Genomic DNA, 26,178 nt, shown 5'->3' on the forward strand with positions numbered 1-26,178 from the left:
GTAAATAAAAATGATGTCCGGAAAATATCCCACTGCAGAAGGAGATACATTTGGTATTGTCTAAGTGGAACGAAAATTCCCCCCCTTCCTTGTTTCTAGCAGTAAATGGCCTTCAGATGTGTTGAACTACAACTCCTATCATCCCCTAGCCAGGAGAACAGGAAGCCAAGCAGGGTACACAAACACTTTGTAGGCACTGGGACTTCCTTCTGAGTAAACGCACACAAACGTGGGATCAGGCTGGGAAAACCGCCGTGGGGGTTGCAAAGGGGTGCATGTACGCTTACCGGGGAGTAAGCCTCATTGATGACATGCAATGGCCGTGAGACACGTTCTGGGCTCCACAATTCAAGAAGGACGCAGACAAGCTGGAGCGTGTTCAGAGGAGGGCAACCAGGATGGTCAGGGGTCTGGAAACAAAGCCCTATGAGGAGAGACTGAAAGAACTGGGCATGTTTAGCCTGGAGAAGAGATGGTTGAGGGGAGACATGAGAGCACTCTTCAAATACTTGAAAGGTTGTCACACAGAGGAGGGCCAGGATCTCTTCTCAATCCTCCCAGAGTGCAGGACACGGAATAACGGGCTCAAGTTAAAGGAAGCCAGATTCCGGCTGGACATCAGGAAAAACTTCCTGACTGTTAGAGCAGTACGACAATGGAACCAGTTCCCTAGGGAGGTGGTGGGCTCTCCCACACTAGAGGCCTTCAAGAGGCAGCTGTACAACCATCTGTCAGGGATGCTTTAAGGTGGATTCCTGCATTGAGCAGGGGGTTGGACTAGATGGCCTTGTAGGTCTCTTCCAACTCTGCTATTCTATGATTCTATGACTCCGCCCCCCGGGTTTCTGTGGGGCTTGATCGCTCAGTAAACGCAAAGAAGAACGGGAACCCGAAGTGCGGTGGAGCGCTGTTCTTGCCTTTCCTCTATAGACCGCCTCGGGAGTGGGGGGGGCGGGGGCGACGTGTCACCTGATCCCACTCCGGGCAGCCGCGATTGGCTGAGCGGGGAGTAAGGGCAGAATCCTTTCCGGCAGCCATCTTTTCTTGGGGCAAGATGGCAGCGTGGAACGTTCAGGCCAGAAGGAGGTGAGACGCGTGGAGGCATTTGTGGTCGTGGGAACGAATCCAGGCCAGAGCCTGGGCAGGGGGTGGCAAGAAAGGGGGGGAAAGTGATGGGGGGGAACTCACAGCCTCTCCCCGCGCCCCCCAGAAATGTGGAACTACAGCTCCCATCACCACGCTCATTGGTTGGGGATGATGGGAGTGGCATTCCCATGCATCTGGAGGGCGCAGGGCTGGGAAGGCTGTGTGGGGATGGTGGGAGTTGTGATCCCACATCTCTGGAGGGTGCTGGTGGGAGGAAGGTTGGCTTTCTGCCTGGGAGTGATGGGAGTTGTAGTCTCAAACCTCTAAAGGGTGCCGGGCTAGGGAGGGAGGGTTGATTTGAATGGGAGAGCCCAAAGTCCTGCTTAAATCAGACCCCTTTAACATCTTGTTTTCACCAAGTCGCCTGTGAGAAACCCACAAGGGACATTTTTTTTTTTACCTTCTGCCTCCCCAATAGTATTCAGAGGTAGACTGTGCCTAGATGCGGAGGTTCTCTTTGGGGGTCTCCCATCTGGTCAGATTTGGGGTGGGTCAGGGTGTGTGTGTGTTCCCTGTGAGATATGCCAAAGGCAATGATGAGTGAAGTATAATCTGACCTGGTATTGCTACAACTTCGGTTTTGGCTCTGACCAGGAGGTGATCACGTAATCTTCTCTCTGAGCAGATTTTGGCTGCCTTCGTTCGGACGGCGCTTCTGGCTGCTAGGTTTTCATCTCCACGCCAGTTGCTGGATGCATCTTACTGCTGGATGGAGAACAATGTAATCTTAGATTTCTACTCAAGATGCTTCAGAGAGCTGCTGCAGGTCTGCCTTCCCCGGCCTTCTCTCCAGATGTGTTACACTATTGGGAATTGTAACCCAAAACATCTGGCAGGCACCAGGGTTGAGAGAAGGCAGTCTTTCATAAACGTCGGGATTACTATAGTTTGAAAATAGTAGCAAACGTCTCTTTCTCTGTTTTACAGGCTGTGATTTTGGGTTGATGTTGGTGCGTGAAAGAACAGCAGAGGAGCCAAAAACGTGGACGACTCGATAGCAAGACCCCTTCGAGGAGAACTTCTCCCAGCAGATTCAGTTTTAATCCCAGTGCTTAAAACGACCTCGGCGGACGCAAAGAGGTGTGTGATCGGCACATAGAGCAGCCTTGTAAATAAGCCCACAAAAGTTACTAGCCTGTAATTTGTTTATTTTTTAGTACTCTGCCGATAGTGTAAGCAGCTTGTGTTTCTGTGCTGGCTGAAGGATTATATTATTGAGATTATAAATGTAACAGTAATAATAAACATAGGTAAATAAAATGTTTTGGACTACAACTCCCAGGATACTTGGCCATTAGCCAGGCTGATGGGAATTGGGCGCCTGCAACTTCTGGAAGGGACCAGGTTGAACGAAGCTTCTAGAGACAGACAGATGGAGTAGAGGGAAAAAGTTATTTCTAGAGTCAAAGAGTTTTCACAACCATTCCAGAGTTGAACGAAGCTTCTAGAGACAGACAGATGGAGTAGAGGGGAAAAGTTATTTCTAGAGTCAAAGAGTTTTCACAACCATTCCAGAGAAGTCTCCTGGAATTAACGTACTGCTTAATTATTGACTGTGCTGTTTTGGTGCAAATTATTGCTCAGTTATACAGACAAGGCAGGTAGGAAAAGAGAGGGGGGATTTTGCCACTCAGCCATGCAATGTTTAATGAACTGGGGTTTGTGGGTTTTCTGTTTTTTAAGGGAAGGGGGATTGATTGATTTTTAAAGGGAAAAGGTAGATCGTACTGAGCCCAGCCAATTCCATCTTCCAGGAAGGCGAGACCACTTGGCTTGCAGTACAACAGAACAGACCAAGAGCCAAGAGCTGGTTGGAGCAGTGGAACGAGTGAGGCGCGGACAGCTGAGAAAAAGCAGGATACAGCAGGCATTGCAATGGCGTCAGAGGAAAGAGCTTCCATGCAGCCATTTCAGGATCTGGTGACCTTTGGGGAGGTGGCTGTGTATTTCACCTGCGGGGAGTGGGTTCTCCTGGATCCAGGCCAAAGAGCGCTGTACGAGGAGGTCATGTTGGAGAATTACCAGAATTTGGCTTTCCTAGAAATGCCCAAACCTGACCTCATCTCCAGGCTGGAAGACGAAGAAGATCCATTTGTCCTTGGTTCTGAGGAAGAGGACATCAACAGATGCCACACAAGATAATGAGAATTATGGGAAGCCACCTGAGATAGCATTGCAAGCAATCACACACAAAAGGCAAAGAGGGATGCATGGAAATCGAAGGGGACCCTGAGGGGATATGAGAACCGAGTCAAAGAAGCGGACCAGGAAAGCCTCCTCTTCTCGTGGTGCTGATGGCCACCATCTCCTGAACCCCCATGAAGGCTTCAAAGGAAAGGGAAAGGAAGAATGTCCAGACTGGGAAAATATTCTCAAGTAAATCAGCCGTAAAGAGACGTAGCAGAATCCACACGGGGGAGAAACCGTACGAACGCCTGGTGTGTGGAAAAACCTTCGGCCAAATCCATCACCTTGCACGACATCAAAGTAGCCACGCAGAGCGTAAACCATATAAATGCGTGCAGTGTGGTAACAGCTTCAGCGATTGGGGGACCCTTAACATACATCAAAGAACTCACACGGGGGAGAAACCGTATAAATGCAGACAGTACGGAAAGGGTTTCTGCAGAAGTAGTACTCTTAATGCCTGTCAAAGAATTCACACAAGAGAGAGGCCATATAAATGTTTTGAGTGGAAAAAGCTTCTGTCGGAGAGGAACTCTCTTCGCACATGAAAGAACCCACACAGGGGAGAAACCATACAAATGTGTGGCGTGTGGGAAAAGCTTCAGTCGTACGTCCATCCTTACTTCACATCAAAGAATTCACAGAGGTGAAAAACCATTTCTGTGTACGGAACGTGGAAAAAGCTTCTGTCAAAATCCTAACCTTTCTCAGCCTAAGTGTATTCACAGAAGGCTGACACCAGAGCAATGAATTTTAATACTGTTGTTTTTATGCTTTTTATGTTTTTAAACTTTGTATATTTGTTTTTAATGTTTACTGTTTTAAACTTTTGTAAACTGCCCAGAGAGCTTCGGCTATGGGGCGGTATGTAAACACAATAAGTAAATAAAGATTAAGGTGGGGCAAAAATACACACACACACATGGTGTTTTGGCATTCATCTCTTTGACACATCCAAATCTTCGCCCAGATGTTTTCAACCTCTGTTCTGGGCTTCTTCTAAAACTCAGTGTATTTTCCATCAGGACAAGATAACCAAAGAGGGGCAGGTATCCCTGTAGCATAACTGTTCCGCCACTGCAAAAACCGTCCCCTGCAATGCATCGCTGCATGGGAAGGGTTCCTAACAAGCTAAAATCCAGTGAAATTTTAGAATGTTTTTAGGATGTTTTAATCATGTATGCTATGGTTTTAATCAGTTTCTAATGTGTTTTATATTCACCGTTGTTCCCCGCCTCGATCCAAGTGGAGAGGTGGGTAAGAAATCTATTATTATTATTATTATTATTATTATTATTATTATTATTGATCCCAGGAAATATTAGTTTTCTTTCTCTTGGTTGACTATAAGTCACAAGGCAGCAATCCATCCCTTTGACTACAAATTTGGCAGAGCCAAACATCTCCAATTCACGTACATGAGAAGCAGCAAACGAGAATGTTTTCCTGAAACGTTCGGTACCCTTTTTGCCGTATGAGGAGATGTTCCAATCTGGGAAGTAGAATCAGCTGTGGGTTTAAGAATTGTCGACCTGCACAAAACAGGATTTGCTAGATTTTGTAGAAATATTAAGCGTGCTATCTTTTATTTTGAATAAAGCACTTTTACGTATTTCAGAGTCCTGGCTTTGATGGACTTCGAAAAGAGCCATGTGAGTGAGGATACGTTCACCTGTTGTATCCCTCAGCTGTAGCGTTGCTCAAAGACCTTCTTATTTGGCTCTTTGACAAGTTTATCCCCCCCCCCCCCCGCCCGCCCTCAAATGAGTTTCAAATGGATAATTCTGTTAGGCTGCTGGTGGTGGGTTTTTTTTGCTACAAAGATTTTGCATGCAATAAACCCTCCCCCAAAAAACAGAAATGCTTTGACAAACTAGTCTATTATTTTTAAAAAAATGTTCATGGAAAATATATACAAACAGTTTAATTAAAAAAACCCAAACTGTTCATGTGTATTTTCCATGAACGTACAGAAAACCATGCGGACTAGAGGCATTTCTATGGTTTGCAGCAATGTGCACAGAAGGATGTACACGCAAAGTAGGGGATAACAGAACACTCAGGCAAATGATGGCAGGCTCCAAAATGCTTTGTCTTCAAGCAGAGCTGCCGTCGTGATTTCGGTTTAAATTTGAACCAAAAAACAGCCAATCTCTCACTCCAGTTATCTCACTCAGCTAACGTTTCCCCCAGCAGCTGAGCAATAGGGGATAATTAGCCGAGTGAGATAACTAGGAAGAACATTCTATTGTATCTCATTCCTTTTTAGTGAGATTTCAGGACACATCCCTATCCATGAGAAGATTGTCAACATGATAATCTGCAGGGGAGGTGTGCCTTCACGCCATTCCGAGAAGGAAGAAGGTGTGATCATTTTCTCTCTCACTAGTTATCTCACACAGCTAACCTTCCCTTGCTCCTCCGTTTCTAGGGGAAATTAGCTGAGTGAGGTAAGGGAAGAATTCCCAACAGGCAGAGCCTGCCTGCTTACCAAGCATCTAGTATAAACAGTCAGCCAAGCTCTTAGCGGCCACCTACTCTGCCAGTAAAAAGTCCTCGGATGCCGCAGTGGATATTTTCAATCGAACAGGCCCGCGCCGGCGCAAACGCCACGTACAGCAACGCCGAGAGACAGAGGAAGCTGGCTGCACCCGTCAGTTTTCAGGCGTGTATAATTTGACAAGGTGTTGAAGTTCCGTGGCATAGCCGGTGACGGGGCAGCGCTGGTGCCGCTTGACGTAGTTGTAGATGCAGCGGTAACAGAACACAAAGCCGGAGGTGGAGAGGGCCGTGTCGTTGGCGCGGATTTTGTGGCACAGCGGGCACACCGTCTTGAGCCTGGGCAAGAGCGGGGCGTCCGCCCCGAGGTCCAGGTGCACGGGCGGTGGTGGGGCGGGCAGAGCGGTCAGAGACTTGATGGTCTCCTGGTTTTCAGACGAGTACCACCATTCCAGGAACTGGAGGAAGAAGACGCCCACGGAGAGGCCGGTGGAGAGCGAGAAGGCCACGCCGCCCAGGGCTTTCTTCCCGGCGGACTGCGCCCGCTCTTTCAAGCTGGAGAGAGACAGAAAAGCATGAACAGAGGACTTTTCTCTGTGGGCAGCAGGCAAGGAGATTCAAACCCAGGCGAGGCCAGAGCACAAGAACAGGCTACCCGCGCTGAATTCCCATTCCGACCATCCCATTGCTGGCCCCTAGCTTTTGGCATTCAAAAACAGACCGTCCCGAAACCTGGAAGTTCCATGCAACTATCTTAACTACCAGACAGTCCTCCAGGAACGGCACTAATCCCTTTTTAAAACGTCGTAAGTTCATCAGTGCTCTGTTAGTCCGTGGCCAACTAGCTGCCAACCAGGGACCCACAAGCAGGACATGGTGCAACAGCACCCTCCTGCCCATGTTCCCCAGCAACTGGTGTATATAGGCTTACTGCCTCTGATACCGGAGGTAGCACATAGCCATCAGGGCTAGTAGCCCTTGATAGCCTCCTCCGGGAATTTATCCAGCCCCCTTTTAAAGCCGTCCCAATTGGTGGCCATCACTCCATCCTGTGGCAGCGAGTTCCAGAGTTTAACTCTGTTGTGGGAAGTCCGCCCTTTGATTTGTCCTGAATCTCCCACCCATCAGCTTCCTGGGACGACCTCGTTGGATTCTAGTATTATGGGAGAGGCAGAAAAATGTCTCCCCGTCCACAATCTCCACACCATGCCTGACTTTGTATACCTCTATCAGTTCTCCCCTCACCTCTTTTCTAAGCTAAAGAATCCGATCGGCTCTAACCTTTCCTCACAAGGGAGTTGCTTCAGCCCCTTTGGCTTCCCATGGGAAACCACTGTGTGAACAGAATACTGGACCAGATGGACCCTTGGTCACAGCCAGCACGGCTCTTCTTAGGTTCCTAATCAAAAGAAGATAAAATGCAATCCAGACAAACCCCTGGAGGAGAAGGCTATCCATGGCTACTGATGGCTAAGTGCAACCTCCAGTAGCAGAGGAAGTAAGCCTTCATACACCAGTTGCTGGGGAACATGGGTGGGAGGGTGCTGTCCTAATCATAGAATAGTAGTGTTGGAAGGGGCCTACAAGGCCATCGAGTCCAACCCCCTGCTCAATGCAGGAATCCACCTGAAAGCATCCCTGAAAGAGGGTTGTACAGCTGCCTTTAGTGTGGGAGAGCCCACAACCTCCCTAGGGAACTGATTCCATTGTCGTACTGCTCTAACAGTCAGGAAGTTTTTCCTGATGTCCAGCCAGAATCTGGCTTCCTTTAACTTGAGCCCGTTATTCTGTGTCCTGCGCTCTGGGAGGATCGAGAAGAGATCCTGGCCCTCCTCTGTGTGACAACCTTTTAAGTATTTGAAGAGTGCTCTCATGTCTCCCCTCAATCTTCTCTTCTCCAGGCTAAACATGCCCAGTTCTTTCAGTCTCTCTTCATAGGGCTTTGTTTCCAGACCCCTGATCTTCCTGGTTGCCCTCCTCTGAACACGCTCCAGCTTGTCTGCGTCCTTCTTGAATTGTGGAGCCCAGAACTGGACGCAATACTCTAGATGAGGCCTAACCAGGGCCGAATAGAGAGGAACCAGTACCTCGTGTGATTTGGAAGCTATACTTCTATTAATGCAGCCCAAAATAGCATTTGCCTTTCTTGCAGCCATATCGCACTGTTGGCTCATATTCAGCTTGCGATCTACAACTGAATGGTTCCCTGGTCGACAGCTGGTTGGACACTGTGTGATCGGATTGCTGGACTAGATGGACCCTTGGTCTGATCCAGCATCAGGGCTCTTCTGATGTTCTTAAATTCTTAAACAGTTTGGGACCCAGTTACTTGAAGGACAGCCTTCACCCATATCAGCCTGCCTGCACTTTAAGTTCGGAAAGAGAGGTGCTTCTCATTTCCCCCCATCGTCAATGCAATTAGGCAGGAGATCGCACGTGAGAGGGCCTTCTCTGCTGTGACCCCACACCTTTGGAACAAGCTGCCACTGGATGCCCGCCACATTCCCATCATTGCAGGCTTTTAAGGAGGCCTTGAAGCTATCTCATTGTACCTTGGCCTTCTCGTGGCACGACTGCAGCTGTTGCTGCTATCTGCGTTCTTCTCGTTTCATCGTTGTTATGATTGCTATTTTATCGTGTCCATATTTTTATTGCTTTTAATAGTTTAACTGCTTTATGTATTTTTATTGTTGCAAGCCGCCCTGCGACGGCTTCTGCCCCGAAAGGCGGCCGAGAATCGTTTTAAATAAAATAAAATCTATAGAAGAAGCGAAAATGCAATCCAGGCCAGGAGGTTCAGCTGTTATTACCGTAGTTCTTCGATTGTAAGACGCCATCGATTGTAAGATGCACACTAATTTCAGTTTAAAAAAAACCTAAGACACACCCGCGATTCTAAGATGCACCCCGTTTTTAGAGATGTTTATATGGGGGGGAAAGTGCGTCTTAAATTGAAGAAATACGGTACTACAGCGCTACAGAGCACGGCGGTTTCAAGTCTAACTCACCTGCCCGACGGCTGTGGAGCTGCACGGGCGACCAGCCGTTTCTCCTCAAAGGCCTGCAGGTCTTCTGCCGTCAGCCGGACTAGCCGCACGCCGGCCAGCCGGAGCAGGGGCGAGTGATGCTGGGCCTTCCCCAGGATGTAGCACAGCTGCTGGGACAGAAACCAACCCTCCCAGGCCAGGTTCACAAAGGGGTATGCGGCCAGGAAGGCCCGATAGCAGCGCTTCCAGCAGGACGACGGCGGGTGGATAGAATAGTCGTCTTCTTCCCGCAGCCGGGAGATCAGTTTCTCCAGCTTGGTCTTCAGGTAAGGGACGAGGACCAGCAAGCAAAGAGATCTCCAGTGGTGTTGCGGGGGCAGCCCGGCGGTGGCCGGACGCCCCCGCGGCTCGCCGCCCCCGCCTCGCAGCACGACCCGCTTCAAGCCGTAGAAGTTTTCGGGGAAAGAGGCGCTGCAGCCGGAGAGGTAGTGCTGCTGGAGCAGTAGGTCCAGCAGAGTATAGATCTCATCAAACCAGCGCCAGAAGAAGCCGTAACGGCCGGGGTTGGATTCGGCCAGCACCTAGCGCAAAAGACAGACACGGTCCAAGATGAATAAATCAGGGGCGCGTCAGGAAAAAGCCAGGGATCCCCCCATCTCTGCGCCTGTGTAGGTGGCAGGGGCCTAGCGGAGTGGTAGAGCCCTTGCGTTGAGTGAGGATTCCAAGCCCTCTGACCAGGCGGCGGAGACTCGCTGCAATCCACAAAGCCTTCTCTGTGGTGGCCCCCCAATTATGGAACGATCTCCCCGACGAGGCCCGCCTGGAGCCAACGCTGTTATCTTTTCAGCGCCAGGTCAAGCCTTTTCTTTTCTCCTTCGCATTTAACAGCATATGCTGAGTTTTAACTGACTCCAGAACTGTCTTTGGCCTGGCTGAGAGTTTAGAAATTGTTTTAAATGTTAGCCGTTTTTATGGTTTAAAGTTTTGTATCTGTCAGTCTTTTAATCTTTGTAAACCGCCCAGAGAGCTTCAACTATAGGGCGGTATATAAACGTAATAAATAAATAAAAACGAAACACCTCTTCACACCTGCAGTGTCTGAGAAGGCTAGGAGCTGTCCTCTAAGCTTAAGTAGCCAAACGAAGTGAGGCAGGAGCCTCTCGACTAAGTGTCCGGGTTCCTGCTGTGCCTGACAGGCCTTTACAGGACTCCTCGTTCAGGGAGGGTCTTCAAGCTGTAACCTCTGGCGAGTGGTTAGCCCAGCGGTCCTCCTCCCACCTCCACCTGCTTGACCCTGCGTTGGAATCTGGGACCTATCAATTCCGATGCTCCCTCCACCTCTGACAAACGCTGAGTTCCCAGGGGAATGGCGGAGATAATCTCTGAAACTGGGCCTCCTGTTTGATAAGTTCCTGGGAAGATTCCTCCTTGACTCCTGGCTAATCTTGGGGGATTTCAACCCCTGCTCCCTGCCTGGGCTGGGCTTCTTCGAGATCTACCTCCGAGTCGGACTCAGCAGCTGAAAACAAACCAGGGAGCCCGGCCGGGCCCCACCGTGACACCTTGCATGCACAGGGTCTCCAATTCAATCCGTGGCAGCATCTCCAGGTAGGGCAAGGGAAGAACCCTGCCGGAAACCCTGAAGAGCCCTTGCTGCCAGTCAGTGTCGACAATACTGGGGTAGATGGACCCAGGGCCTGATTCAGTCGAAGCTTCCTACGTTCCTAGAGCACTCCAAAAATCTTTGACAGTAGGTATGCCACATCATTCTGGGTTTGCTGAGCGTTGTTTCATGCTGGACCTCCTTCATGGAAAGCGTCCTTACCACAGAGCTACAAGCGCTGTCTTTTCTACACCTGTTTTAAAATCTCTACACTGGCTGCCAATTAGTTTCCGGGCAAAGTACAAAGTGTTGGTCATTCCCTTTAAAGCCCTACATGGTTTGGGTCCAGGTTACCTGCGGGATCGCCTTCTCCCATATAGTCTGCCCCGCACACTCAGGTCCTCTGGGGTGAACTGACTTCACTCAGCTAAAACTAGGCTGACATCAGTTTCCCAGAGGACCTTCTCTTCTGTTGCCCCCGGATTGTGGAACGGCCTGCCGGAGGAGATTCGTAAAATTAACTCTCTGTGTGATTTTAAGGCAGCTTTAAAGACTAGCCTTTTCCGGCAGGCCTATCCAGATCAATGTTAAATCATGAATTTTTAAGATGTGTTGATTCCTGTTCTAATGTTGTTCCCCGCCTCGATCCAAAGGGAGAGGCGGGTAAGAAATAAATATATTATTATTATTATCATCACCTTTAAAGCCCTACCTGGTTTGGGTCCAGGCTACCTGCGGGATCGCCTTCTCCCATACAGTCCGCCCCGCACACTCAGGTCCTCTGGGAAAAATCTACTTCAGCTAGCAAGAACTAGATTAACAACTGTTACCCAGGGGACCTTCTCTTCTGCTGCTCCCAGACTGTGGAACAGCCTGCCGGAGGAGACTCGTCAACTTGACAGTCTTTTAGAATTTAACCCCCACCCCCCCAAAATAAAGACTGATCTCTTCCGGCAGGCCTATCCAGTGGAATGTTAGGATGTTTTAATAATGTATACTATGTTTTTAATCAATTTTATGTATTTATACTTATTGTTGTTCCCTGCCTTGATCCAAACGGAAAGGCGGGTAAGAAATTATGATTAATAATAATTATTATTATTACCCACACTTTTCCTATTTTTTCATGGCTCCAGGGATCCCTTGGTCCAGTGCAGAGAAGCAGCCACAGCCTCGCTGAGGCTACCTACCAATGGCCTCAGGAAAAAACTTCCTGACTGTTAGAGCAGTGCGACAATGGAACCAGTGACCTAGGGAGGTTGTGGGCTCTCCCACACTAGAGGCCTTCAAGAGGCAGCTGGACAGCCATTTGTCAGGGATGCTTTAGGGTGGATTCCTGCATTGAGCAGGGGGTTGGACTCGATGGCCTTAGAGGCCCCTTCCAACTCTGCTATTCTATGATTCTTACCTTGGCCATATGCTGAAGTGCTGGCCTCACGGCAGACATCAAACTATCTTGCGCTACGACCTCGAAGATGGAAGGCCTGTCCGCGTACGGGAAGGCGGCGGTGAGGTGTGCCCCACGTTCTGCCATGGCCTCCTCCGGGTTGGGAAGTCCAGGCTTTCTGCAAAATCTTCTGCAAAAGATTCAGAATTGGTTACTCGAATCCTTTCTGATCAGGACTCCAAAAGCCTCATCTAGAAGGAGAACAGGGGGGCAATTTGCCTTTCCCAGGATAATCTGATGACATAATCTGATTATCCCAACCATTTGGGACCAGGATACCTGGAAGGAGCCTTCTCCCCTACCAATCTTTGCACGTTTGAAAGACTGTATTCTCCCTTATGAGCCTGCCTGTGCTTTAAAATCTTCTGGAAAAGCCCTTCTTTCAGTCCCACCATCTTCACAGGCACGCTTGGTGGGAACACGGGAGAGGGCCTTCTTGGTGGCTGCTCCAGGGCTTTGGAACTCTCTTCCCTGGCTCCCTCCTTGAAGCAGGCAAAAACTTTTTTGTTCCAGCAGGCCTTTGGAGAGTAATTTGGTCCTCCAACTATGTTAATGTCTTATAATTTTGTTGTGAATTTTAAATGCTTATGTGTGTCCCGCCCCCAATGTATGTTTTAAACTTTGTAAGGCCACCTTGAGGCCCAGCACTGGGCAAAAGGTGGGATACAATAAATATAATAATAATAATAATAACAACCTGCCCGGTTACTGAGGTCATCTGAGGGCCTGCTCCCGGTGGTTCCACATGGACCTGTGACCCTATTGGAGTCCACCAGGGGCAGAGCCTTCAGCGTGGTGGCCTCCCCTCCTGTGGAACTCCCTGCCTCTGGAGATCAGGCAGGCACCATCTTTGTATTCCTTCCAGCACCTCCAGAAAACGTTGTTCCAGGAAGCCTTCCCTTAATGACCAACCACGGTTTATTTGCACTTTGTGATTTTATTTCTGTTTTTATTCTCTTTCTTCACCATTCTGAAATTCTTGAATGGGGAGAGGTATATACGTTGTAAATAAATAAACCTGGTGCCTTCCAGATGGTGTTAGACGACAAATCTGCCTCCGTGGCAGGGATGGTGGGAGTTGTAGTCCAACAATGTCTGGAAGCACCAGGTTGTAGAAACCTGAAGGCATACAAATCAAATTCAGATTTTGAAATCAAAATTCAGTGCGCTCTGTGGGGGGGGGGGGGGGAGTGGAAAATTGAAAAAATTTTCTCACATGCTGAGTATATGGATGGGGGAGTCAGCATCAGCCCTCTGAACATGTGCAGAGGTCTCCTTATGCTCACTGAATAGCCATAAACAACTTTCCATGGGCATCTGGGATACAGGGCAGCCATTCCTGGTCAGCCAATGTAACTTCCAAACACGCTCCAGCGCGTTTCCTTCTGACATTAGACACCGGCTTTGAAATCTGAACATGCTCCCCCTCGGGGCCAGCCTTCTAAACATTAGACTGCATCGGACATCTCTTTGTATTCCTTTTGGTGCCTCCTGAAAACGCCATTATTCCAGGAAGCCTTTCCTTAATGGCCAGCCAAGATTCGCTGTACCGTTGGCTTCTTTAAAAATCTGATTTAAAGTGTTTCATTCTGTTTTTATTTTCATTTTATTTTCATCGATCCCAAGGGAGAGAGAGGCGGGTAATAAATAAATAAATAAATTATTATTATTATTATTATTATTATTTCTTTATCTCTGAAATTTTCAATGGGGGAGTGGGTCTATAAATAAAGTAAATAAATAAAATAAATAAATAATTGGATAGCATGGTGTTTCAGACCTATTTATATATATATATATAATTTATTACAGTATTATTATATTACAGTATTATTACAGTATAATAGTATTATTATATTACAGTATTTTTATCCCGCTTTCAAGGGCCTGCACCCCTTCACCCCCCACCTCTTCACCCCCCTTATCAATACCTCCCAGCCCCCCACTTCAGCCCCCTTGGCTCTATGGTCTTACCGTCTGAGCCAAGGTCCCACCGGAAGTGCCGCTCTAGCACGTTCCACTACCGAATCTCCATGGCACTTTAGAGCTCGGGAGGAAAGCTCGGGCCCTTATAGGTATAGAGGGCATTTCGGAGGCGGGACTTCCGGGGCAAAAAAAACACACACAACCAAAGCTGGGATATGGCGGTTCCGCTCTAGGGCTTGGCATCTCTATGGTGGAAACCAACCCCTCCCCCCCCCCCCCGCCCCTCACACACACACACACATTTCACTTAAACTTCTCACTGAGAAGTTTAAAAAGCGAGAAGCCGAGTCCAGGGATCACGAGGTGAAAAAGGGATCGTGGCCTGTGTTGGAGCTACTCTCCCGTTTCGTTGAACTATGGCTTCCTGTCTCCTGTCACGCCCCCGCCGGAAGTGGACGCGTCGCTCTAGTAGCGAAGCTCTATGGTCCAGAGGGGCGCTCTAGGCAGGAAGGCGTGGCGGGCGTCCATGGTCGGTCCTCCCAGACAGCCCGGTTTCCGGTCGCCTCCCAAGACAGGCAGTTTTTTTTTTCTGGCTCGCGGTGGCCGTTTGCTCCTGGAGGAGACCCCCCCCCCACGCGGGAAAAAAAAGGACCCCCCCTCCAACGTCATCGACCCCCCCCCTCTCTCTCTCTTTCTCGGTGGAATCGCCCCCTGCTTCCAGGTGAGTGGGGGAGGGACCTTACCTGGGAGCTCCTCCCCCTGAAAGAATGTGGGGGGGTCTTAAAATGGGGGGGAGGGGGATGGCAGAGGCTTGATATGGGGGGGAGGGAGGTTCAAACCCTCCTCCTTTTTTCCAGCCTCAATTTGGGGAGGGGGGTTGGGGAGGATGGAGGGAAAAGGGGGGGTCTCGCCCCCTCCCCATATTGGAAGGGGGGCTTTGAAAAGGGGGGGAATCCTGGGGGGGTGTCTTAAAATGGGGGGGATGGCAGAGGCTTGATATGGGGGGGAGGGAGGTTCAAACTCTCCTTTTTTCCAGCCTCAATTTGGGGAGGGGGGTTGGGGAGGATGGAGGGACAGGGGGGGTCTCGCCCCCTCCCCATATTGGAAGGGGGGCTTTGAAAAGGGGGGGAATCCTGGGGGGGTGTCTTAAAATGGGGGAGGGGGATGGCAGAGGCTTGATATGGGGGGGAAGGGAGGTTCAAACCCTCCTCCTTTTTTCTATCCTCAATTTGGGGAGGGGGGTTGGGGAGGATGGAGGGACAAGGGGGGGTCTCGCCCCCTCCCCATATTGGAAGGGGGCTTTGAAAAGGGGGGGATCCTGGGGGGGTGTCTTAAAAGGGTCTGTTGTGGGGCTCAGTTGGCTGGTGGGGGGGCAGGGAAAGGGATTTGAGAGGGGGAGGATGGTGGTGGGGGAAGTCTTTGGGGAGGGGTCTGTTGGAAGGAGCCCCCCATTATTTATTTATTTATTTAGAATATTTATTGACGTCATTCATTCATTCGTGTGTGATATTTGCAAACTGCTGAACGTAATGAAATGTCAAAACCTCATCTAAATGTTCAGATCTCCTTTAAGAGGCAATAATGAGAAGCACAACATTAAGAATTGCAATTGGAAACAAGGCCAAAGCGATTCCAGTTATGGTGTTATCAGCATCATCACCCCCACCCCACCCTTTTGAGGGGGAGCAGGGTGAGGAGGGGGGGCGGGGGGGCAGGATGACGTCAGAGGCAGCTCTCTGTGTGACAGAACCTAATAGCGCCCCTGTTCTCTGCCCCCGTCCCAGCCAGGCTGGTCTTTGCCCCAAGGAGCTTACAATCTCAGACAGGGCAGTGGGGGGGAACGGCGGTGGGAGAGGCGGCCCTGGGCAAATGCAGCTGTGCAGGAGGGGAAGGGGGCATTGGCTGTGGGGGTGGGTGGTGGGTGTAGAGAAGAGAAGTGGAGATGGTCTTCTCCCCTCTTAGTAGGGCAGTGTCCGTGGGGGAGGAATGCCCTCGTCACCCCTCAATGGGGGCAGAGGCAGTGGGGGAAGAAGGAGGGTCTGTGGCCGAGGATTGGGAGCTGAGTCTGGAGGAGGAAAAAAGCAGCCCTGCTTGTGGGGCAGGGCAAGAGATGGGGGGGGTGCCTTCGAGGTCTAGCAAGGGGCAGAAGGTGGATCGTGTCAGAGGCAAGATGGAGACACAGAGGGGCTGCCGATACAAAGCCAGCGCAGTGAGTGAGGAAAGGGAAGAGAAGATGAACGTCGGGTGATGGTAGACATTACAGAAGGGGTCCCCAACATGGCGCCTAATCACAGAAGCATAGAATCGTAGAGTTGGAAGGGGCCTACAAGGCCATCGAGTCCAACCCCCTGCTCAGTGCAGGAATCCGCCCTAAAGCATCCCTGACAGAGGGTTGTCCAGCTGCCTCTTGAAGGCCTCTAGTGTGGGAGAGCCCACAACCTCCCTAGGTCACTGGTTCCATTGTCGTACTGCTCTAACAGTCAGGAAGTTTTTCCTGATGTCCAGCTGGAATCTGGCTTCTTTTAACTTGAGCCCGTTATTCCGTGTCCTGCACTCTGGGAGGATCGAGAAGAGATCCTGGCCCTCCTCTGTGTGACAACCTTTCAAGTCCTTGAAGAGTGCTCTCATGTCTCCCCTCAATCTCCTCTTCTCCAGGCTAAACATGCCCAGTTCTTTCAGTCTCTCTTCATAGGGCTTTGTTTCCAGACCCCTGATCATCCTGGTTGTCCTCCTCTGAACATGCTCCAGCTTGTCTGCGTCCTTCTTGAATTGTGGAGCCCAGAACTGGACGCAATACTCTAGATGAGGCCTGAATAGAGAAGAACCTCTCCGTTCCTTGCCCACTTCAGAAACATTTTTTTAAAAATAAAGCCTTGGAAAAATGTCAGGGTAGTCTTGCTCTTTCTTTCTCCTCCACCCCTCCGCCTTGCTGTTACCCCACCCTCTAGACTCACGATTTCTCTCACCACCACCACGGCTTCGGCCTACGTTGGAGTAGCCAGCACCCCCATGGCAGCCATGATGCGACTAGCCACATCCTCCCTGGGAGCCATTTTGTGCTGGTGCTCACGGCCGTTTCTCGAATTGCCCAAATCTGCCCGTGGGTCCAAAGGGGTTGGGGGGGACTCCTGCCTTAGGGGTTAGGACCCGGAATGGTGCCCGTCCACGGTCCCAGAGGGGTCGCTGATCCGGTTCCCACTCTGGGTTTGGGAGAGAAGTGGGCGAAATTAGCCTGTGGGCAGGGAACGTCTTAAGCAATATTTTTGTGAGCTGCTTTGGAAGCCTTTTTGGCTGAAGGGCGGGATAAAAATGCTAAAATAAATAAATAAAATCCCCTCTTTTGTTGGCTGAAAAAGGAGAATGAGGAGAGGGCAGTTCTTATGAATGGATCCTGCAGTGGGTCCCTAAATATGGGTTGAACCTCGCAAACCTGCAACATTATTGGCCTCCGAGAGTGGCTAAGATGCTTGAACGGGGAGAAGGCAAACCTCGCTGCCACAATTTCAAGTTCATCTCTTCTCCCGTGTCACCAAACCACCCTGCTGTTTCAGACTCCTGATTCCTGCCTGGGGTGCGGTAGAGCATTGCGTCCAGTTCTGGGCTCCACAATTCAAGAAGGACGCAGACAAGCTGGAGCGTGTTCAGAGGAGGGCAGCCAGGATGATCAGGGGTCTGGAAACAAAGCCCTATGAAGAGAAACTGAAAGAACTGGGCAGGTTTAGCCTGGAGAAGAGGAGATTGAGGGGAGACATGATAGCACTCTTCAAATCCTTAAAAGGTTGTCACACAGAGGAGGGCCAGGATCTCTTCTCCATCATCCCAGAGTGCAGGACACGGAATAACAGGCTGAAGTTACAGGAAGTCAGATTCCGGCTGGAGATCAGGAAAAACTTCCTGACTGTTAGAGCAGTATGACAATGGAACCAGTGACCTAGAGAGGTTGTGGGCTCTCCCACACTAGAGGCCTTCAAGAGGCAGCTGGACAACCACCTGTCAGGGATGCTTTAGGGTGGATTCCTGCATTGAGCAGGGGGTTGGACTCGATGGCCTTGTAGGCCCCTTCCAACTCTGCGATTCTATGATTCTATGAAAAGGAAGTGCTCTGAGCATCCCAGCGCCCGAGTTCGCATGTCATGCTGGGCTCACCATGGGTTGTTTAACCCGCGATGAACCGTGGTACGTGCCGGGCACCATTTTGAGTATGCAGCCCCCCATGCGATCTCAGCATGTTGTTCGAACCTGGGTCCCTCCCTATGTATTGTACTACAGTTCCCATAATCTCTCAGCCAACCGGAAGGTGCTTCCGAGGGTTATATTCACGGGCATATTGAGGAGATACCAGAACTTTTTAAAATTAACCTGTTCTCATTGGCGTAGGGCTGTTCGTATGTTCCGATCCTGAACAGGCATAGAAATGGCTCAGATCCAAGATTTCTCTTGTGCAACGTCTGTAAAAACCTCACAAAAATGCTTTAAATCCCTGCTGCGGGTTCTTTAAAACGTAGCCTTGCTGTTGTCTTTCCAGGTGCGATCAGAAGGCTGCAGCCATGACGGACTCCAAATACTTCACCACCAATAAAAAAGGTTTGATTCCGCGCGTTAACCTGATGCCGGAGCGGGTCCCTAGAGATGGGGAGGGGAAGTTTTTGACGTAGACTCCCCTGAGCTGGGCCTTGTCGACGTGGACCCTGGTCCTGCAACCCTTCCATCTGGTGTGAGGGGGGGAGGTAGGGGAGGGGGGAGGGGGCGTTCAGACGCCTATGCAGCATGCTAGACCTCATGGAGGTTCTTCCTCCTACCGCAACCGCAGTGGGTCATGTTTGTCCCGGCTCCTCAAGACATCCACGCCAGAGCCATAACCGTAGGGCTGAGAAAAGTCTCACGTGTCACTTGACGCTCATTTCCTTTTGCCGTTTGAAATCTGCCATATAGTTTTCAGGTAAAAGGAGATCGCCTATACCGGAGGTGCAGAACAGCAAGCCAAATAGGGCCCTCGGGTTCCCCAGATGTCCACGCCCCATTCCTCAGTCCTCGCCCCATTTTGCCTGACCAACTAAACATGCATAGGAACTTAGGATTTTTTCCTTTAAACCTTCATAGTATTGTAGGACGTTTTTCTGCCTGAACATGCACAGGATGGTAGGACTTTTCCCTCTAAACCTTCAAAGTATTTTTCTGCCTGAACATGCACAGATTGGTAGGACTTTTTCCTCTAAACCTTCATAGTATTGTAGGACTTTTTTCTGCCTGAACGTGCACAGGATGGTAGGACTTTTTTCTCTAAACCTTCATAGTATTGCAGGACGTTTTTCTGCCTGAACGTGCACAGGATGGTAGGACTGTTCCCTCTAAACCTTCATAGTATTTTTCTGCCTGAACATGCACAGGATGGTAGGAATTTCCCTCTAAACCTTCATAGTATTTTTCTGCCTGAATATGCACAGGTTGGTAGGACTTTTTCCTCTAAATCTTCATAGTATTGTAGGACATTTTTCTGCCTGAACATGCACAGGATGGTAGGACTTTTTTCTCTAAACCTTCATAGTATTGCAGGACGTTTTTCTGCCTGAACATGCACAGGATGGTAGGACTTTTCCCTCTAAACCTTCATAGTATTGTAGGACATTTTTCTGCCTGAACATGCATAGGACGGTAGGACTTTTCCCTCTAAATCTTCATAGTATTGTAGGACGTTTTTCTGCCTGAACAAGCACAGGATGGTAGGACTTTTCCCTCTAAATCTTCATAGTATTGTAGGACGTTTTTCTGCCTGAAAATGAATTTCAGGATTGTGCTTTTAGTGAGATGTCAGTGTTCTATTTTAGAGACTTTTAAAATTGGAAGTTCTTGTCAAGATGGAAAGCTACCAATCCTGCCTGATACGGTATTTGCAGCCGGCACCCCATTCATTGTTACTTGGAAACTTTCGAAACGGAAAAGCTTTCCTCGGAAAAAATGAAAGCCCTGGGAAATTTTCTGCTTTGGGAAATTTCCTGGCCCGTGTCACTGTGGAAGGGATAGAGGACTGGCGAGGAAGAGAAGGGCGTGTGGGCGACTCCAGCTGTCTCATCGAAGGAGACGCGCCGAGATGGAGCTTAGCGCCCAGAGTCTCTGTTGGTGGTGGTGGGGGGGCCTCCATTCCTTCACGGAATACTTGCCACCCTTTGATCTGGCAAGATGATCTGTCGTTTGCCCAGTTTTTGACCGGCATCCTAACCAGATCACCCAGCGTGTGTCTGAGACCGGACAAGGCGTCTCCTCCTGTGATTCTAATGCGTCTTGATCTCTGACCCTTCCTGGCTGCCGAAAAGCCTCCCTGCTTCGTAATGGTGCGCTCGCTTTGTGGTCCTGGCTCCGGCGTTTTCCCCTCCTTGCTTTTTCCTTCTTGCCCCCTTTCTGCCTCCCCGCCCTCGGGCAGCGACTGAGATTCCCAGCATCCACCTGGGTCCCTGGTCACCGCGTCCCGGAAGCTGAGCTTCCGTTAGGCGTGACGAGCCGGAGACGTTTTCTGAGTTCTGTACATCTGTATATAAAAAAGACACCTTTTGACCAGAGGCTCGCAATGTAATAGAGGAAAACTGAACGGGAGGGAAGAGGTTAGCAAGCGTTCCTGCAGCAGCAGTTCCTTCTCTGGTTAAGGCCAGGTTGGTTTTTCCCCTTGCGGTGATGTTTTCCCTGGGAGGTGAGGGCTGCAACTTCCCGGCGGTCCTTGTGTCTTCCGGCAGATGGCGGAGGCCAGAGTGAGCAGCCCAACACATCTGGAGTGCAGCCATCTGGCTGTCCACTGCCGGAAGCAGGGTGGAGGGGCTAGCAGAGCCTTCGGCCTGATCCCGCCGGGGCCTTCTTACGGCGGCCTCCCGTTTCTTTCCAGGGGAGATCTTTGAACTGAAAGCCGAGCTCAACAACGAGAAGAAGGAGAAGCGGAAAGAGGCGGTGAAGAAGGTCATTGCAGCCATGACCGTGGGCAAGGATGTCAGGTGAAGCCCTGCTTTCTCTCTCTCTCCCTATAGCCCCCGCCCCTGGGGTTGGTGCGGGTTGCACCAGCAAGCCGGCACGTACACCATCGTTTGCGGCCCGGCAGCCTAGGAAGAACACGTATGGGGCTGTTTGGAAGGAGAAACGCTCAAGTAACAATCATTCGAGATGTTGGGGGGCTGCCGAGGGCAGAGGTCGAGCATGTGGCATCCTCCAGGTGTTTCAGACTTCCAGCTGGTGTGGCCCATGGCTGGGGTTAATGGGAGTTGTAGTCCAGGTCATCTCCAGGGTGCCTGGCAGCCTCCCCCTGGTCTACAAATTGCTGCTTCAACTCGACAGTTTCTCTCTCTCTCTCTCTTTTCCCCTTTCTCGTTTAGCTCCCTTTTTCCGGACGTGGTGAACTGCATGCAGACTGACAACCTGGAGTTGAAGAAGCTGGTGTACCTGTACCTGATGAACTATGCCAAAAGCCAGCCGGATATGGCCATCATGGCCGTGAACAGCTTTGTGAAGGTAACTGAGGGCTCCGTCTCTGCGCCGTTCTTATTCTCACACACAACGGCCGAACAGCCGCCGTCGGAACAGCTGGGGCACATCTGGAGGGGAACGCTCCTGTGTCGTGGTGGCAGCTACGGCTGCGGTGCGGGCTCGGCACATACAGCCGCCCACAAGCCGTTCGGGTGACCTGCCTCTTTTTTTCCCCCCTCCCGCCCCCAGGACTGCGAGGATCCCAACCCTCTCATCCGCGCCCTGGCGGTGCGCACCATGGGCTGCATCCGCGTGGACAAGATCACCGAGTACCTGTGCGAGCCCCTCCGCAAGTGCCTGAAGGACGAGGACCCCTACGTGCGCAAGACGGCGGCCGTCTGCGTGGCCAAGCTGCACGACATCAACGCCCAGATGGTGGAAGACCAGGGCTTCCTCGACTCCCTCCGCGACCTCATCGCCGACTCCAACCCCATGGTGAGGGGCGCGTCCCGCGGAAGGGGAAACCCTCCGTCGGCCCTTAAGAAGGGCCGGCGCAATGCTTGATTCGTGGCAGGGCTGTAGCGTTAGTGATAGAATACCTGCTTTGCTTGCGGAGGTTCAAAAAAACAGAACGGGCTTGTTGTTGTAATTATTTCAACCTTTCCCAACGTGGCACCCTCCCGATGCGTTGGACTACAACTCCCAGCATCCGGGATGCTGGGAGTTGTAGTCCAACGCATCGGGAGGGTGCCACGCTGGGGACATAAGGACATGAGGAGAGCCCTGCCGGATCAGACCAAGGGTCCATCTAGTCCAGCGTTCCGTTCACACAGCGCCCCGACCAGGCTGTTGTTCATTAGTTAATTAATCCATTAATTACATCTAAAATCCTGCCTTTCCCCCCCCTCCTTAAGGAAGCCAACGTTTATTTTTTACTTTGTTTGTCTTGAAACGTCTCTCGGCCGCTTTTCAGGGCGGAAGCCCTCCTGCGGCAGCGTGCAGCCACAGAACACCCAGAAACAGTTAAAAACACGAAAAGCCGTCAAAATGCAAATGCAACGAAATCGCAACGAAGGCCACATTAAATGCGCCACCAATACAGCCCGCAGCAACGACAGTAGTCATATCGGCAAAAGGCCACGTTAAGAATAGTACGTTTTCAAGGCTGCCTTAAAAAGCCAGCAGGGACAGAGCACAGTGGACCACCGATTATCCGCCCCCCCCCCCCAGCAACCCTGTGAGGTAGGCTGGGCTGAGAGTCTGTGACTGGCCCATAGTCACACAGGGAACTTCCACGGCCTAGTGGGGACTCGAACCCGGATCTCCCGACTCCCAGTCCAACACTCTAACCACTAGGCCATACATTGCCACAGTCTCTCCCTGAACACGAACGGCAGGAGCGAAGAGTTCCTCTCGTCTGCCTTTTGCTGGCCTCCTGATTTCTGCTGTTCGCGTCTTTCTCTCCTGAGACGCCCTTCTGGGATTGGACGGGCGTCTTTCCAGCGTGGCTCTGTTCAGACTTCCTTGCTGTGTATATTGACGATTTCTCAGAAACGCTGTGTTCTCCGCCAACTGTCTCTCGTTGCTAGTGAGCATAAGGAGACCTCCCTTTCATGTTCTTCTTTTTTTTTAAAGTATTTAACTGTCGTCAGGGCTGCAGGTAAAAAAATGAAAATCTTTATAGAAGTGAACAAATGAGAGGAAGAGCAAGGGATGATATTAAGGCAGGGCGTGCACGTATTTTAACCTGTTTTATTTGTAAAAAGACTCATTTTGCCAGAAGTAGCAATTCCAAAAGGGTTTAAAGCAGAGGTGCGGAACTTCAGACCTGTGGGTTCCCCAGGTAGACACGCCCCTTTCCCCTGGGCCCACTCTGTTTCCCCCTGAACTTTGGGGGCCTCCCAGCTTTCGAGCTGATCGCTCCCCATTTTAAAAAGTTTGAATTCAATTAGATTCATTTGAATTTGATTCGTTTGATGTTGATTCAGTTCGTTTGAATTCGATTCGGGGCGCTTCGTGGCTTGGCCGCCTTGCTTCGGGGCCGAAGTGAGATTCCCCTCCCTACCCCCCCCCCAAGCGGGTCAGCATTGCAGGTTGAGGGGGCAAGACGTGATGCAGCCAGCCCAAGGCAGAGAGAGTAGGTTCAGGACCGTGGCTAGTACTGCAGGGGCTTTCAGTTTGATTTCAGGACCGCGGAGAGCGAACCTGCTGCTAGAATGCAGACAGGTCATTGCAGCACCAGCTTGGAGTACTTCAGTATTGCCTTTACTACCATTCCCTCAAGTGAGCCGTCTGGCTTTATTGCCTGGCGTATGGACTGGTTGGATCTTCTTGCGGTCCAAGGCACCCTCAGGATTTTCCTCCAACACCACAGTTCAAAAGCAAACCCACACACGTACATTCAGCTTCAGGATGGCATACATGCCTTAGATCAGCCTTCCTCAACCTGGGGCGCTCCAGATGTGTCGGACTACAACTCCCAGAATGCCCCATCCGGGGCATTCTGGGAGGTGCAGTCCGACACATCTGGAGCGCCCCAGGTTGAGGAAGGCTGCCTTAGATGGATGGGTAGGTAGGTAGGGTAGGTAATCCCCCAGGCCTGCTGATTTGTGCGGAACCGCCCCGGCTGAGCCTCCGCCTCTCCTCTCCCCCCTCCAGGTGGTGGCCAACGCCGTCGCCGCCTTGTCCGAAATCAGCGAGTCCCACCCCAACAGCAACCTGCTGGATCTCAACCCGCAGAACATCAACAAGCTGCTCACCGCTCTGAATGAGTGCACCGAGTGGGGCCAGATCTTCATCCTGGACTGCCTCTCCAACTACAACCCGAAGGACGACCGGGAAGCCCAAAGGTAGCGGAATCCGGGGGCCCCTTTCTGCCCAGGGCTGCGCTCTCGTCCTCTTTTATAGCCCAGTCTCCCCACAAAGTCCGTCCCCAGGGGGACGCAGAGGCTTCTTACGTGAAAGACAGGCGGCCTGCGGAACCCCTCGCAGCAGGATGTGGCCGTGGCCGCGGGTGTGCCGCTCTTCAGGGAAGGACCCTAGAAGACAGCTCTGTCGGTGGCCGCTCGCCAAGATAGAATGAAATCTCGGTGGCTGTTCTTTGGACGGCTGTTACTTTTCACCTTGAAGTGGGGGTGGGGGACATTTTCCGGTCCCAGGTCCAAATTGGTTCTGGGCAGCCATGAGAGGTGACATCTGCCTGCGGTGGCTGGGGTCCGCAACGTGAATACCGCCCCCCTCTTGCAGTGTTGGGGAGAGGAGGGCTTGCCCTCTCCAGTAGCCCCTCCCCCAGCCAAAAATGCCCCCCTCCCTCCGCCACGCTCGCTGGCCAGGCCAGGCCGTGTTTGGCCACTGAAAGGACCCGAAAGAGCCACGGCGATCCCGCTGAGCCTGGGTTTGGCCTCAGCAGAGCGAAGTGCGGCAAAACGCGGGATTATCCCGGGTTCCCGAACTCCAGACAACGTCCCTCCGGTCTGGTGATGTTTGTCGTTTTCTGGAAGAACGGGCCGGCCTAAATCTCTCTTTTCTCCCCCCCCCCCCCGCGGCAGCATCTGCGAGCGAGTGACCCCCCGCCTCTCTCACGCCAACTCTGCCGTGGTGCTTTCGGCCGTCAAGGTCCTCATGAAGTTCCTAGAGCTCCTGCCGAAGGACTCGGACTACTACCACATGCTGCTGAAGAAGCTGGCCCCTCCGCTGGTCACCCTGCTGTCCGGAGAGCCCGAGGTCCAGTACGTCGCCCTGCGGAACATCAACCTGATCGTGCAGAAAAGGTCAGGGGGCCGGGGGCAGGCCAGGGGCTGGCTGAGGGAAGCTAGGAGTTGTAGTCGGACGCAGGTTGGGGAAAGCTCTCCCGGATGCATTAATAAGTCAGCCTTTGGACTACAACTCCCATCTCTAGACTGAACATCCCCAACCAGCCGCTCTCCAGATGGGTCCGGTCGCAGCTCCTACCGGGGCAGCTGGGAGTTGCAGTCCAAGCCCTCTGGTGGGCCCAGTTTGAAAATCACAGCTTTTAATTATTTATTTATTTATTACATTTTTATACCGCCCAATAGCCAAAGCTGGGTAATGCAGCAGCTAGAGTTGTTACGAGCATCCAATAAGGTCCGGGGGCCCCAAAGGACCTCCCCTCGCCTGCCCCACGCCAGACCCAGTTGGGTGTGCTTGGCGCGAGCCCACGCCCGAATACTCACGAGGCCCCCAGGAAGTCCTCGGGAGCCGCCCGCCCTCACTGCCGAAATCGCACGCTCCCTCCCCTCCTTGCGTTAATGGCAGCCGTAAAGGCCCCGTCAACGCAGGGGCAAAACGCTTTTGATAAATGCTTTTGGCAGCCGGGGTGGGGCGGGGGGGCTCGCACGGCCCAGCGAGCGGAGGGCGGACGGCAGCGTCGAAGGCTGAGTGTCCCGTCCGGGTGGGCGCAGGCCATTCCGCCCGCCCCTAGCGGCAGCTACAAAAAATAAAAACGTAGAGGCCACCTGTTTTTGGAGACGAAAACCTTACCAGGAGTCGGTTTTTGGTTCGTGTGCTTTTCCCTTCCCCAGGCCAGAAATCCTGAAGCAGGAGATCAAGGTGTTCTTTGTCAAGTACAACGACCCCATCTACGTCAAACTGGAGAAACTTGATATCATGATTCGCTTGGCCTCCCAGGCCAACATCGCTCAGGTAAGGCACGGGACCCGCCACGGGCTCCTCTCCGCGGGTGCGCTTTGGTGAACGATGAGCACCAGAGGCTGGGAGAGCGATCCGTATCTCTCTATCTATCTATCTAAAACGCTTAGGTATGTTTCCGTAAAGGCTTCAGCTGATACAGGTTGCTAAGCAACAGTAACAACGCGTAACGTCAGCTGATACAGGTAGCTAAGCCCCTTGCCCGACTCCTCCGGGCTTTCCAAGGTAATCCTGCCCCCCTTTCTGCCTCTTCGCTCCCCCCCACACACACA

At 51.4% G+C, this 26,178-nt stretch overlaps 2 protein-coding genes, 1 long non-coding RNA gene and 1 other non-coding gene across 4 annotated transcripts in view; 3 read left to right on the forward strand and 1 right to left on the reverse strand.

The window, feature by feature from the left end:
• Window positions 1-1,055: 1,055 nt before the first annotated feature.
• On the forward strand, window positions 1,056-3,018 carry LOC134412546 (uncharacterized). The gene is made up of 3 exons (XR_010026424.1): window positions 1,056-1,086; window positions 2,074-2,226; window positions 2,901-3,018. It is a non-coding gene; the product is annotated as an uncharacterized LOC134412546 (long non-coding RNA).
• LOC134412839 (Z30 small nucleolar RNA) lies at window positions 1,675-1,771 on the forward strand. Its single transcript, XR_010026438.1, has one exon. It is a non-coding gene; the product is annotated as a Z30 small nucleolar RNA (small nucleolar RNA).
• A 1,898-nt stretch (window positions 3,019-4,916) lies between the features above and the next one.
• Window positions 4,917-13,857, reverse strand: PEX12 (peroxisomal biogenesis factor 12). The gene is made up of 4 exons (XM_063146417.1): window positions 13,844-13,857; window positions 11,831-11,996; window positions 8,841-9,400; window positions 4,917-6,387 (listed from the first exon to the last, which is right to left on the reverse strand). Exons 2-4 carry the CDS (start codon window positions 11,954-11,956, stop codon window positions 5,988-5,990), a joined length of 1,086 nt encoding a protein of 361 aa, XP_063002487.1. The 5' UTR covers window positions 11,957-11,996; window positions 13,844-13,857; the 3' UTR covers window positions 4,917-5,987.
• A 536-nt stretch (window positions 13,858-14,393) lies between these two features.
• The window catches only part of AP2B1 (adaptor related protein complex 2 subunit beta 1), a 44,102-nt gene continuing 32,317 nt past the window's right edge, over window positions 14,394-26,178 (forward strand). The window contains exons 1-8 of the mRNA XM_063146364.1: window positions 14,394-14,516; window positions 18,321-18,379; window positions 20,667-20,772; window positions 21,148-21,283; window positions 21,488-21,733; window positions 23,897-24,087; window positions 24,787-25,008; window positions 25,780-25,900. Coding sequence (XP_063002434.1) covers window positions 18,343-18,379; window positions 20,667-20,772; window positions 21,148-21,283; window positions 21,488-21,733; window positions 23,897-24,087; window positions 24,787-25,008; window positions 25,780-25,900 — 1,059 coding nt within the window. The 5' untranslated portion in view covers window positions 14,394-14,516; window positions 18,321-18,342. The remainder of the gene's footprint in view (window positions 14,517-18,320; window positions 18,380-20,666; window positions 20,773-21,147; window positions 21,284-21,487; window positions 21,734-23,896; window positions 24,088-24,786; window positions 25,009-25,779; window positions 25,901-26,178) is intronic.

This window comes from Elgaria multicarinata, chromosome 22 (genome assembly GCF_023053635.1).
Source record: "Elgaria multicarinata webbii isolate HBS135686 ecotype San Diego chromosome 22, rElgMul1.1.pri, whole genome shotgun sequence".
Lineage (NCBI taxonomy): Eukaryota > Metazoa > Chordata > Lepidosauria > Squamata > Anguidae > Elgaria > Elgaria multicarinata.